This window comes from Aotus nancymaae, unplaced genomic scaffold, assembly GCF_030222135.1.
Source record: "Aotus nancymaae isolate 86718 unplaced genomic scaffold, 86718_ANA_hifiasm-v0.15.2.pri h1tg000040l, whole genome shotgun sequence".
NCBI lineage: Eukaryota > Metazoa > Chordata > Mammalia > Primates > Aotidae > Aotus > Aotus nancymaae.
The window spans coordinates 15,477,309-15,489,357 of NW_026988454.1; the positions used below are offsets into that span (position 1 = coordinate 15,477,309).

The following is a 12,049-nucleotide window of genomic DNA, read 5'->3' on the forward strand; positions in this document are numbered from 1 at the left end:
TTAAAAAACATTTAACATACTAAAAGCTAAATGGTTAGTTTCGAAGAGATTTGTTTGATAGAGGTTGAGTGTGATGGCTCATGCCCATAATCCCAGAGTTTTGGGAGGCCCAGGTGAGAGGACTGCTTGAGGCTGGGAGTTCAAGACCAGCTTGGGAAACATAGCAAGACCTCATCTCTACAAGAAAAATTTTTTAAAAAAGTATCCAGGCATGGTGGCATGTAACTGTAGTCTCAGCTGAAGGCTGAGGCAGGAGGATTACTTGAGACCAGGAGTTTGAAGTTACAGGAAGCTGTGATCACAGCACTGCACTGAAGCCTGGGCAACAGAGTGATACTTGTCTCACTAAAATAAAAAGAAAAAAAAAAGGTTATTTGATAGAGAAAGACAAAGGAGTGGAAAAGCAAACTAAGATACACAGGAAAAAAGCAGACTGAAACATATTGTTCCACGTCTTCTTTAGTCAGTGTCTCAGTCCTGAGAAAAGAATAGTTCAGTTAAATAGCTGTGTCCCATTCCAGTAGGTGGCACTGCAAATGGGCTAGGCCTCTGTAGATGATACAGGCAAACACATCTTTAATAAGAGGCATTTCTAAGGAAACAGAAGAAAAACAAAGGTTAATGTCTAGAGTAGTCTATAGACTTATTTTTCCAGAGTTTGTGAAGCATCTTCAGATTATAGTAGCAATCTGCAGATTTTTCTGGAATGTAGTTCAGATTAATGGTCAAGTGAACTTTCTGAGAAGTCAGTACATCAGCAGGTACATAGGCTGTTTACTTATAAATTTCTGTTATTTCTCCCAAAGTTTAGTTGTCTAGCTTCCGTTTGTGGGACTTTAAGAAAAGCAGTTTTGGCCAGGCATGGTGGCTCACACCTGTAATCCCAGCACTTTGGGAGGCTAAGGCGAATGGATCACCTGAGGTTAGGAGTTTGAGACCCACCTGGCCAATGTGGTGAAACCCCCTCTCTACTAATGATACAAAAATTAGACTGGTGTGGTGGTGGGCACCTGTAATCTCAGCTACTTGGGAGGCTAAGGCAGGAGAATAGCTTGAACCCATGAGGCAGAATTTGCAGTGAGCCAAGATCACACCATTGCACTTTACCCTGGGCAACAAGAGTGAAACTCTATCTCCAAAAAAAAAAAAAAAAGAAGAAAAAATGAAAGGAAGATTTGGAAAACCTTAGTTTGGAAGCTCGTTGCCCAGAAAGAATTCAGGATTCTGAAGTCCAAATTGTGAGAAAATAATAAAAGCTCAAAAACAATGAACAAAGTTAGAATCTAATAACAGGCATACTATAGTTTTTTAACATAATGTTGTCTCTCCAGCCTCCCATTTCTACCAAAGACAAATTATTATAGGACCAAATTATTTGCAAGATAAATTTTAGTCTTATTATGCTTGGCCTAATTATCCATATAAAGTGCAGCAAGGTCAGTGATTGGCCACATAGGCTTTTTAAAAATTGGCTTTGCTGGTCCTTTCTTCATAAGAAATCTCAGATTAAACTTTCAAAAGTCTCTCAAGGTTAATCAAGCCAAAGATTTATCTGTGCCTGCAAACATCCATATGAATTGGGTGAGTTCATTTCTTCTCAAGGTCCCAATATAACTTGAGATTTCTGGGCCTTTCAGAAAGTGACATTCTTTACTAACCACAGGTCACTAATTTTATAAAGGCAGGCCAATCTTCCCAAGGGGCTCTTCATTGGCTCTATAAAGTTGACCTCAATTCCTCAAAGCAGTCTGATCATATCTAAAAATATGCCATTCCAGTCAAAGCCTTGGTAAAATAACCAATGTTTCCAATTGTAACCTGTTACAAAACATAGTCTTATTGAACATTTACAAATAACTATATTACCATACATAAAGAATACTCACAAATAGTTTCCAAATTCTGGAGAATCAAGTAGAGAGAAAAAATATGCTCCAAATTTTGCTCACAAAACTGTACATTGCCCAATTTTCTATAAGCTATAGACATTTCAAAAGAAAAAAAAAGTTATCTTGACTCTGGAAATGAAAACATAAAAAGGATAAGCAATGTTTCAAACAAAAAGCCATTAAAAAAAGTATTTCTGGCATCTGTTCAGTCCCATGTAATTAACTCTTTTTCTGCTTGATGTTGGGTTAGCAAATCTCATGAATGTATCAGCTTTTTAATTCGAGTCCTGGAAATTTTTTTTCTTTTAAGACAGAGTCTCACTCTGTTGCCCAGGCTGGAGTGCAGTGGTGCAATCTTGGCTCACTACAACCTCTGCCTTCTGGGTTCAAGTGATGCCTCAGCCTCCTAAGTAGCTGGGATTATAGGTGTGCACCACCACACATGGCTAATTTTTGTATTTTTGGTAGAAATGGAGTTTTCCATGTTGGCCATGCTAGTCTCAAATGCCCGACCTCAAGTGATTCACCTGCCTTGGCCTCCCAAAGAATTGGGATTATAGGCATGAGCCACTGCACCCAGCCATGGAAGTTTTTTCTTAGTCCAATAGTATAATCTCCGAAGTTATCAGAAAATCTGTATTTAAGAGTACTTGTAAGAGTCCTTTCCATAAATTTCCTTAAAGAAAAAGCAAATTCTGGATAGCAGCTGACTATAAACCACTTTTTGAGAAGAATAAAAGTAAAACAATAATTGTCTATAGATGACAAAAGTCTTAGGCTAGCCATAGTTAAAGATACAATTGATTAAAAAATTTGGTTACTTCCATGGCACACAGCAATTTAACATAATAGTTATTACTGATAACATATACTAAGTCATCAGAATTCTAGGAATTTCATTCAGTTTCGGGACATATATTGTGCTGAGAGGGTATCCATAGATTAGATGTTCTTATAAAGAAAGGAAAAGATGAAGAATGCCTCATAGAACCATCAGGGTGGATGGTGGCAATGTTAACTGAGACAGGGAAGATTTTGAGTAAAGCGGCATTTGGGAAGTAAAAATCATCCAGAGGTATAGAATGTTCATGTATGACAACATTGCTTTTGCCCTTGGGTAAACTTAATTCCCAAAATATATTATTAATCCTTTCTGTTCACTTATGGGACATTTTAACTTTAATACTTTGTCTACATAGGATTAATTTTCTTCAATCTGTGGTTGCTGAACACCAGCAATTTGATGAGCTGCTGCTTTCCTTTTCTATCTGGATTAAGCTGTTTCTCAGTGAATTACAAGCTACTTCTGAGATTAGCATAATGGACCATCAAGTAGCTCTTACTCGCCACAAGGTAAAGTGTGTTCTTTTAAGATCGAAGAAGAATTTTTTCATAAAAGAGAGTTCTCACATTAAAAAGACATGCAACACTTAAAAAAAAATTTAATGGTAGAAACTTGACTTTTATTTATATGAAAATGTTTTAATAATTGAGTATATGAATTAAAGCAATAAATTATGCAGACAAATTAAGCAGATAAAGCCACTTTAGATAAAATTGGCAAGTTTCTTAAGAAACTGTCTCTTCATAGTGGAGCAAATGGTTTCTAGTATAAAGTGATAAGAATGTCCCTTTTTAAGTTTCCCAGTTTGTTTTAATTTCAATGTTGAATTCAAATACTTTAATGATATAGTTTTTCTGAATTACTGTTCGCTTTATTTCCATTACTATGGAAATAAAACAAATAATTTTATTTATTTTTCTTGGTCCAATAGTATAATCACCAAAGTTATCAGTGCTTGTAAGACTCTTTTCCATGAATTTCCTTAAAGAAAAAGCAACAAATAGTTTTATTTCAACAAATTTGTTTTATTTCAATTACTATTCGTTTCACTGCAATACTGAAAACTAATACTGAATTCAAATACTTTAATGATATAGTTTTTCTGAATTACTATTCAGCTTTAAAGTAATTTAAAACTTATTTCCCTTATTTATAAATTATGCATATGAAGGGTGAAAAGGACTTTCCTCTACCCTCTGAAGGTTCAATTAATTTCAGCCTATGAAAGAAACTGACAATAGACCAATTAACAGGAGACATGTTTATATTATGTGCATATTATATGGGAGCCCCACAAAATGTGAGACTCAAAGGATAACCAGATGACTAAAGTTTTTATGCCATACAGAAAGAAATCGGGGCTGGGGCTTCAGGAGAGTGATAGGGACAAGCAATGGAAGGGTGAGGGGAGGAAATGCACCGTGAACAAAGGCTGTCTTATCATGCAGAAAAAGTTTCTCAGGTAGCATACCTCAGAATTACAGATGGCAGCCTGTGCTAAAAGTCTCTCTGAGTGAGATATCAGACTGTAAGGGATTTTCCTGTGGGTTAGTCTTCCCCAGTTGATGATTATATTTTTTTCTGGAGGAACTTTCCTTAGTCAGATAAGGGAGCATCAAGGAAAGCTCTTCTTTGAATTTGCTGCTCCTCAGGTTCTCTCAGTTTAAAGTCCAAAGTAGCATATTTTAGGGTATCACTTTCTGAGTTCCAACACATTATATCTATTCTGGTACCAGAAAACATTGGAAAATTCAGATATTGATCATAAAATAATGAGCATTGAAATAATGTAGATAAGCTACATAGTACACATATAGCAACACTGAACAATAAAACATTTCGTATTTATTGAGTGCTCACTCCTTGCTGGGTTTGCTAATTGATCCCGTGGCAGGGAAGAGCAACTTTCTCCTACCTTCAGGATAGGAGGTAGTTTTACATCTTGGAGGAAGATACCCAGGGAATTTAGGCTCTACCCTCCAAAGAGACTGAGAGAGAGCAGCTATCTTCACTTCATTTCAAAGAGATGGCTCCCTGGACCTTCAGAAAAATATTCCAGAGGTGGAAAACTGGCCAGAGCTCTAAGAAGATTAACCTCTCAAAGGGGCAGACAATGAATTTACAATTACAAGTTTTCTAAGGTAAATGCTCTAAGTAAAGACACGTGGGGATCTGCAGTCAAGAGGAAGCTATCTTGTAGTCAAACTGAGGGGAGCCTTAAAGTCATTGTTGTCAAGATTAAGATAGGTGACAATTTCTTTTTAATGTGAACCATGATGAGAATGTTGCCAATTTTCTGCTAGATTTTAAGCACGATTTATTGTGAGCTAGTCAAATTTCCTATACAGCAGTCTTGCATAAAATATAACTCTGATTTGGAACTAATTTAATTGAAAAAGATTTCTTCATGGATTTTGTGGATAGAAATTGTTAGTTAAAAAAAGAAACCTTTAGATTTTGAAAGACTTGTATGTATACACATATACATCTTCTAAATGTTTAAATTTAAAGTTTTTAAATACATGCATCTTTTAAAATTTAAAAGTTAAAATATGAAAAATATAAGATATCTAAATACAAATATTTGTATATAAATATACACATATATGCATCTTTAAAATGTTAAAATTAAAATGTATAATATATATAGGCATCTTTAAGAATCTTCCCATGTTTTTATTTCTTTTAACTAACAATTTCTATCCACAAAGAATTTTTTTTCAGAGAATTAATTACATAGTTCCAAAACAGAGTTGTGTTTTATATGAAATATGTGAATCAGCAAAACAGAAAATTTTGTGAATTTTCTAAGATTCACTGTAGATGACCTTCAGGCATTACACTATCCATGGCACTTAAAATAGATCTTCACATCACAAATCCTGTAGAATATCTCTGTCATAGACTGTAGTGTATCAGAGGAATCAATAATTCTCTCTTCCCTTCCAGGACCACACAGCAGACGTAGAGAGCAAAAAGGGCGAATTGCAGAGTCTGCAGGGTCACTTAGCAAAGCTGGGTTCTCTGGGCCGAGCTGAGGACCTCCATCTCCTGCAGGGCAAGGCTGAGGATTGCTTCCAACTATTTGAGGAGGCCAGCCAGGTTGTGGAGAGGCGGCAACTTGCCCTGTCCCATTTGGCAGAATTCCTCCAGAGCCATGCCTCTCTGTCCAGTGTTCTCCACCAGCTGAGGCAAATGGTGGAAGCAACCAACAGTATGAATAAGAACCAGTCTTATCTGATAGAACAGAACCTCAATGATGCTATTCAAGATGCTAAAGCATTAGAATCTACTGCTGTCAGTCTTGATGGCATTCTTTCCAAAGCCCAATACCATCTAAAAAGTGGGAGCTCTGAGCAGAGGACTTCCTGCAGAGCCACGGTTGATCAGCTCTTTGGAGAGTTAGAGAGGATTCAGAACCTTCTGGGAACCAAGCAGAGTGAGGCAGATGCCCTGGCAGTGTTGAAAAAAGCATTCCAAGACCAGAAAGAGGAGCTGCTGAAAAGCATTGAGAACATTGAAGAAAGGACTGACAAAGAACGATTGAAAGAACCTACTCGCCAAGCTCTTCAGCAGAGGTAAAGGAAACTGTCACAGCCACCTGTCTCTTTTATTTTCTATTTGTTCTGGAATTGACTTTTACACAAAATTTTATTAGCTGCCTTTCCTTTTGTTCCTAAGCAGAGAGGTACAGAGAAAATGTTAAATATCTCCATAGGTAGCTACTCTATGTGTTCACCTTATCTTAGGTAAAGTGCTGATTTAATAAGCACGAGATGAATTCATAATTGAGTATTCACTGCCTGCTTCATTTCTCTTGCAACACATGAATTAACCTTATGCTCTCTCTTTCCCCTTCAACCCACTTTCCCTTTAAATGTTGAAGCCCTCAAAATCATACTTTGGAGAAAGGTATAGAACACAGACTGATTCCTGTTTGTTTCTTCCAGGCATGTCCTTAACCTTGGCAAAATAAACTTCTAAATTGATTGAGAACTGTCTCAGATACTTTTTTGTTTGCAATACCATATTTAGCAACTTTTAAATTTTTTTTACCAGTTTGAAGATAAGATTAATGACTAATTTGACACCTGAGAAGTACTAAAATTTCTTTGGATTCCTTAAGGATTTCCATGAAGTCTGTTTATGAGCAAAGAATATGTAGATCCTATTATCTATTTTTTTTTTTATTGCATTTTAGGCTTTGGGGTACATGTGAAAAACATGCAAGATTGTTGCATAGGTGCATACGTGGCAGTGTGATTTGCTGCCTTCCTCCCCTTCACCTATATGTGGCATTTCTCACCATGCTATCTCTCCCCAACTCCCCACCCCCTGCTGTCCCCCCGACTTCCCCCCAACAGACCCCAGTGTATAGTGCTCCCCTCCCTGTGTCCATGTGTTCCCATTGTTCAACAACCATCTATGAGTGAGAACATGCGATGTTTGATTTTGTGTTCTTGTGTCAGTTTGCTGAGAATGATGGTTTCCAGGTTCATCCATGTCCCTACAAAGGATGTGAACTCATCGTTTTTGATGGCTGTGTAATATTCCATGGTGTATATGTACCACATTTTTCCTGTCCAGTCTATCATCGATGGGCATTTGGGTTGGTTCCAGGTCTTTGCTATTGTAAACTGTGCTGCAATGAACATTCATGTGCATGTGTCCTTATAGTAGAACGATTTATAATCCTTTGGATATATACCCAGTAATGGGATTGCTGGGTCAAATGGAATTTCTATTCCTAGGTCCTTGAGGAATTGCCACACTGTCTTCCACAATGGTTGAACTAATTTACACTCCCACCAACAGTGTAAAAGTGTTCCTATTTCTCCACATCCTCTCCAGCATCTGTTGTCTCCAGATTTTTTAATGATCGCCATTCTAACTGGTGTGAGATTGTATCGCAATGTAGTTTTGATTTGCATTTCTCTAATGACCAGTGATGATGAGCATTTTTTCATATGCTTGTCGGCCTCATGTATGTCTTCTTTTGTAAAGTATCTGTTCATATCCTTCGCCCATTTTTGAATGGGCTTGTTTGTTTTTTTCTTGTAAATCTGTTTTAGTTCGTTGTAAATTCTGGATATCAGCCCTTTGTCAGATGGGTAAGCTGCAAAAATTTTTTCCCCATTCTGTTGGTTGCTGGTTCACTCTAATGACTGTTTCTTTTGCCGTGCAGAAGCTGTGGAGTTTGATTAGGTCCCATTTGTCTATTTTGGCTTTTGTTGCCAATGCTTTTGGTGTTTCGGTCATGAAGTCCTTGCCTACACCTATGTCCTGAATGGTTTTGCCTAGGTTTTCTTCTAGGGTTTTTATGGTGTTAGGTCTTATGCTTAAGTCTTTAATCCATCTGGAGTTAATTTTAGTGTAAGGTGTAAGGAAGGGGTCCAGTTTCTGCTTTCTGCATATGGCTAGCCAGTTTTCCCAACACCACTTATTAAACAGGGAATCCTTTCCCCATTGCTTGTTTTTATCAGGTTTGTCAAAGATCAGATGGTTGTAGATGTGTTGTGTTGCCTTAGAGGCCTCTGTTCTGTTCCATTGGTCTATATCTCTGTTTTGGTACCAGTACCATGCTGTTTTGATTACTGTAGCCTTGTAGTATAGTTTGATGTCCAGTAGTGTGATGCCTCCTGCTTTGTTCTTTTTGCTTATAATTGACTTGGCTATGAGGGCTCCCTTTTGGTTCCATATGAATTTTAAGGTGGTTTTTTCCAGTTCTGTGAAGAAGGTCATTGGTAGCTTTATGGGGATATCGTTGAATCTGTAAATTACTTTGGGCAGTATGGCCATTTTCATGATATTGATTCTTCCTAACCATGAACATGGAATGTTTCTCCATTCGTTTGTGTCCTCCCTCATTTCGTCGAGCAGTGGTTTGTAGTTCTCCTTGAAGAGGTCCTTGACATTCCTTGTTAGTTGTATTCCTAGGTATTTTATTCTCTTTGTAGCAATCGTGAATGGCACTTCGTTCTTGATTTGGCTCTCTTTAAGTTTGTTATTGGTGTATAGGAATGCTTGTGATTTTTGCACGTTGATTTTGTATCCTGAGACTTTGCTGAAGTTGCTTATCAGTTTCAGGAGATTTTGGGCTGAGATGATGGGGTCTTCTAGATATACGATCATGTCGTCTGCAAATAGAGACAATTTGACTTCCTCTTTTCCTAATTGAATATCCTTTATTTCCTTTTCTTGCCTGATTGCTCTGGCTAGAATTTCCAGTACTATATTGAATAGCAGTGGGGAGAGAGAGCATCCTTGTCTAGTGCCAGATTTCAAAGGGAATGCTTCCAGTTTTTGCCCATTCAGTATGATATTGGCTGTTGGTTTGTCATAAATAGCTTTTATTATTTTGAGATACGTTCCGTCGATACCTAGTTTATTGAGAGTTTTTAGCATAAAGGGCTGCTGAATTTTGTCGAAGGCCTTCTCTGCATCAATTGAGATAATCATGTGGTTTTTGTTTTTGGTTCTGTTTATGTGGTGAATTACATTTATAGACTTGTGTATATTGAACCAGCCTTGCATCCCTGGGATGAATCCTACTTGGTCATGGTGGATAAGCTTTTTGATGTGCTGTTGCAATCGGCTTGCCAGTATTTTATTGAAGATTTTTGCATCTATGTTCATCATGGATATTGGCCTGTAGTTTTCTTTTCTTGTTGAGTCTCTGCCGGGTTTTGGTATCAGGATGATGTTGGTCTCATAAAATGATTTGGGAAGGATTCCGTCTTTTTGGATTATTTGGAATAGTTTCAGTAGGAATGATACCAGTTCCTCTTTGTATGTCTGGTAGAATTTGGCTGTGAACCCATCTGGACCTGGGCTTTTTTAGGGTAGTAGGCTCTTAATTGCTGCCTCGCCTTCAGACCTTGTTATTGGTCTATTCAGGATTTCGACTTCTTCCTGGTTTAGGCTTGGGAGGAGGCAACTGCCCAGGAATTTATCCATTTCTTCCAGGTTTTCTAGTTTATGTGCATAGAGTTGTTTGTAATAATCTCTGATGATGGTTTGAATTTCTGTGGAATCTGTGGTGATATCCCCTTTATCATTTTTTATTGTATCTATTTGGTTATTCTCTCTTTTCTTTTTTATTAATCTGGCTAGTGGTCTGTCTATTTTGTTGATCTTTTCAAAAAACCAGCTCCTGGATTTATTGATTTTTTGAAGGGTTTTTTGTGTCTCTATCTCCTTCAGTTCTGCTTTGATCTTAGTTATTTCTTGTCTTCTGCTAGGTTTTGAGTTTTTTTGATCTTGCTCCTCTAGCTCTTTCAATTTTGATGATAGGGTGTCAATTTTAGATCTCTCCTTTCTTCTCATGTGGGCACTTATTGCTATATATTTTCCTCTAGAGACTGCTTTAAATGTGTCCCAGAGATTCTGGTATGTGGTGTCTTCGTTCTCATTGGTTTTGAAGAACATCTTTATTTCTGCCTTCATTTCATTGTTTATCCAGTCAACATTCAGGAGAAAGTTGTTCAATTTCCATGAGGCTGTGCAGTTCTGTCTCATTGATCTGTCTAATATTGACAATGGTGTGTTAAAGTCTCCCACTATTATTGTGTGGGAGTCTAAGTCTCTTTGTAAGTCATTAAGAACTTGCCTTATGTATCTGGGTGCTCCTGCATTAGGTGCGTATATATTTAGGATCGTTAGCTCTTCTTGTTGCATTGATCCTTTTACCATTATGTAATGTCCTTCTTTGTCTCTTTTGATCTTTGTTGCTTTAAAGTCTATTTTATCAGAGATGAGAATTGCAACTCCTGTTGTTTTTTGCTGTCCATTTGCTTGGTAAATCTTCCTCCATCCCTTTATTTTGAGCCTTTGTGTATCCTTGCATGTGAGATGGGTTTCCTGGATACAGCACACTGATGGGTTTTGGCTCTTTATCCAATTCGCCAGTCTGTGTCTTTTGATTGGGGCATTTAGTCCACTTACGTTTAGGGTTAATATTATTATGTATGAATTTGATCCTGCCATTTTGATGCTAGCCGGATGTTTTGTCCATTGGTTGATGCAGATTCTTCATCGTGTTGATGCTCTTTACTATTTCATGTGTTTTTGGAGTGGCTGGTACTGGTTGTTCTTTTCTATGTGTAGTGCCTCTTTCAGGAGCTCTTGTAGAGCAGGTCTGGTGGTGATGAAATCTCTGAGTACTTGCTTGTTCACAAAGGATTTTATTTTTCCTTCACTTATGAAGCTTAGTTTGGCTGGATATGAAATTCTGGGTTGAAAGTTCTTTTCTTTAAGGATGTTGAATATCGGCCCCCACTCTCTTCTGGCTTGTAGGGTTTCTGCTGAGAGATCTGCTGTGAGTCTGATGGGCTTCCCTTTGTGGGTAACCCGACCTTTCTCTCTGGCTGCCCTTAGCATTTTCTCCTTCATTTCAACCCTGGTGAATCTGACGATTATGTGCCTTGGGGTTGCTCTTCTTGAGGAATATCTTTGTGGTGTTCTCTATATTTCCTGGACTTGAATATTGGACTGCCTTGCTAGGTTAGGGAAGTTTTCCTGGATAATATCCTGAAGAGTATTTTCCAGCTTGGATTCATTCTCTTCATCACATTCAGGTACACCTATCAAACGAAGATTAGGTCTTTTCACATAGTCCCATATTTCTTGTTGACTTTGTTCATTCCTTTTTACCGTGTTTTCTCTAATCTTGCCTTCTCATTTTATTTCATTGAGTTGATCTTCAACCTCTGATATCCTTTCTTCTGCTTGGTCAATTCAGCTGTTGAAACTTGTGCATGCTTTGCGAAGTTCTTGTGTTTTGTTTTTCAGCTCCATCAATTCACTTATATTCCTCTCTAAGTTGTCCATTCTCATTAGCATTTTGTCAAATCTTTTTTCAAGGTTCTTAGTTTCTTTGCATTGGGTTAGAACATGTTCTTTTAGCTCACGGAAGTATCTTATTACCCACTTTCTGAAGGCTGATTCTGTCATTTCATCACACTCATTCTCCATCCAGTCTTGTTCCCTTGCTTGTGAGGAGTTGTGATCCCTTGTAGGAGGAGAGGTGTTCTGGTTTCAGGTGTTTTCATCCTTTTTGGGCTGGTTTCTTCCCATCTTTGTGGATTTATCCACCTGTCGGCTTTGTAGTTGTTGACTTTCTGATTGGGTCTCTGAGTGGACGTTCTGTTTGTTGTTGATGAAGTTATTTCTGTTTCTTAGTTTTCCTTTTAACTGTCTGGCCTCTCTGCTGTAGGACTGCTGAGGTCCACTCCAGGCCCTGCTTGCCTGGGGATCACTTGCAGCAGCTGCCAAACAGTAAAGGTTGCTACCAGTTTCTTCTTCTGCTTTGTCCTTG

The 12,049-nt window shown here is 37.8% G+C and overlaps 1 protein-coding gene across 17 annotated transcripts in view; it reads left to right on the forward strand.

Moving 5' to 3' along the window:
* Positions 1 to 12,049, forward strand: part of SYNE1 (spectrin repeat containing nuclear envelope protein 1) — a 521,352-nt gene that overhangs the window by 205,069 nt on the left and 304,234 nt on the right. For all 17 annotated transcript variants that reach the window (XR_010336584.1, XM_064360559.1, XM_064360560.1 and 14 more), the window contains 2 exons: positions 3,089 to 3,242; positions 5,683 to 6,311. Coding sequence is in view for 16 of the 17 variants with exons in the window: in XM_064360559.1 (XP_064216629.1) it covers positions 3,089 to 3,242; positions 5,683 to 6,311 (783 nt within the window). In the remaining variant the exon portion in view is untranslated. The remainder of the gene's footprint in view (positions 1 to 3,088; positions 3,243 to 5,682; positions 6,312 to 12,049) is intronic.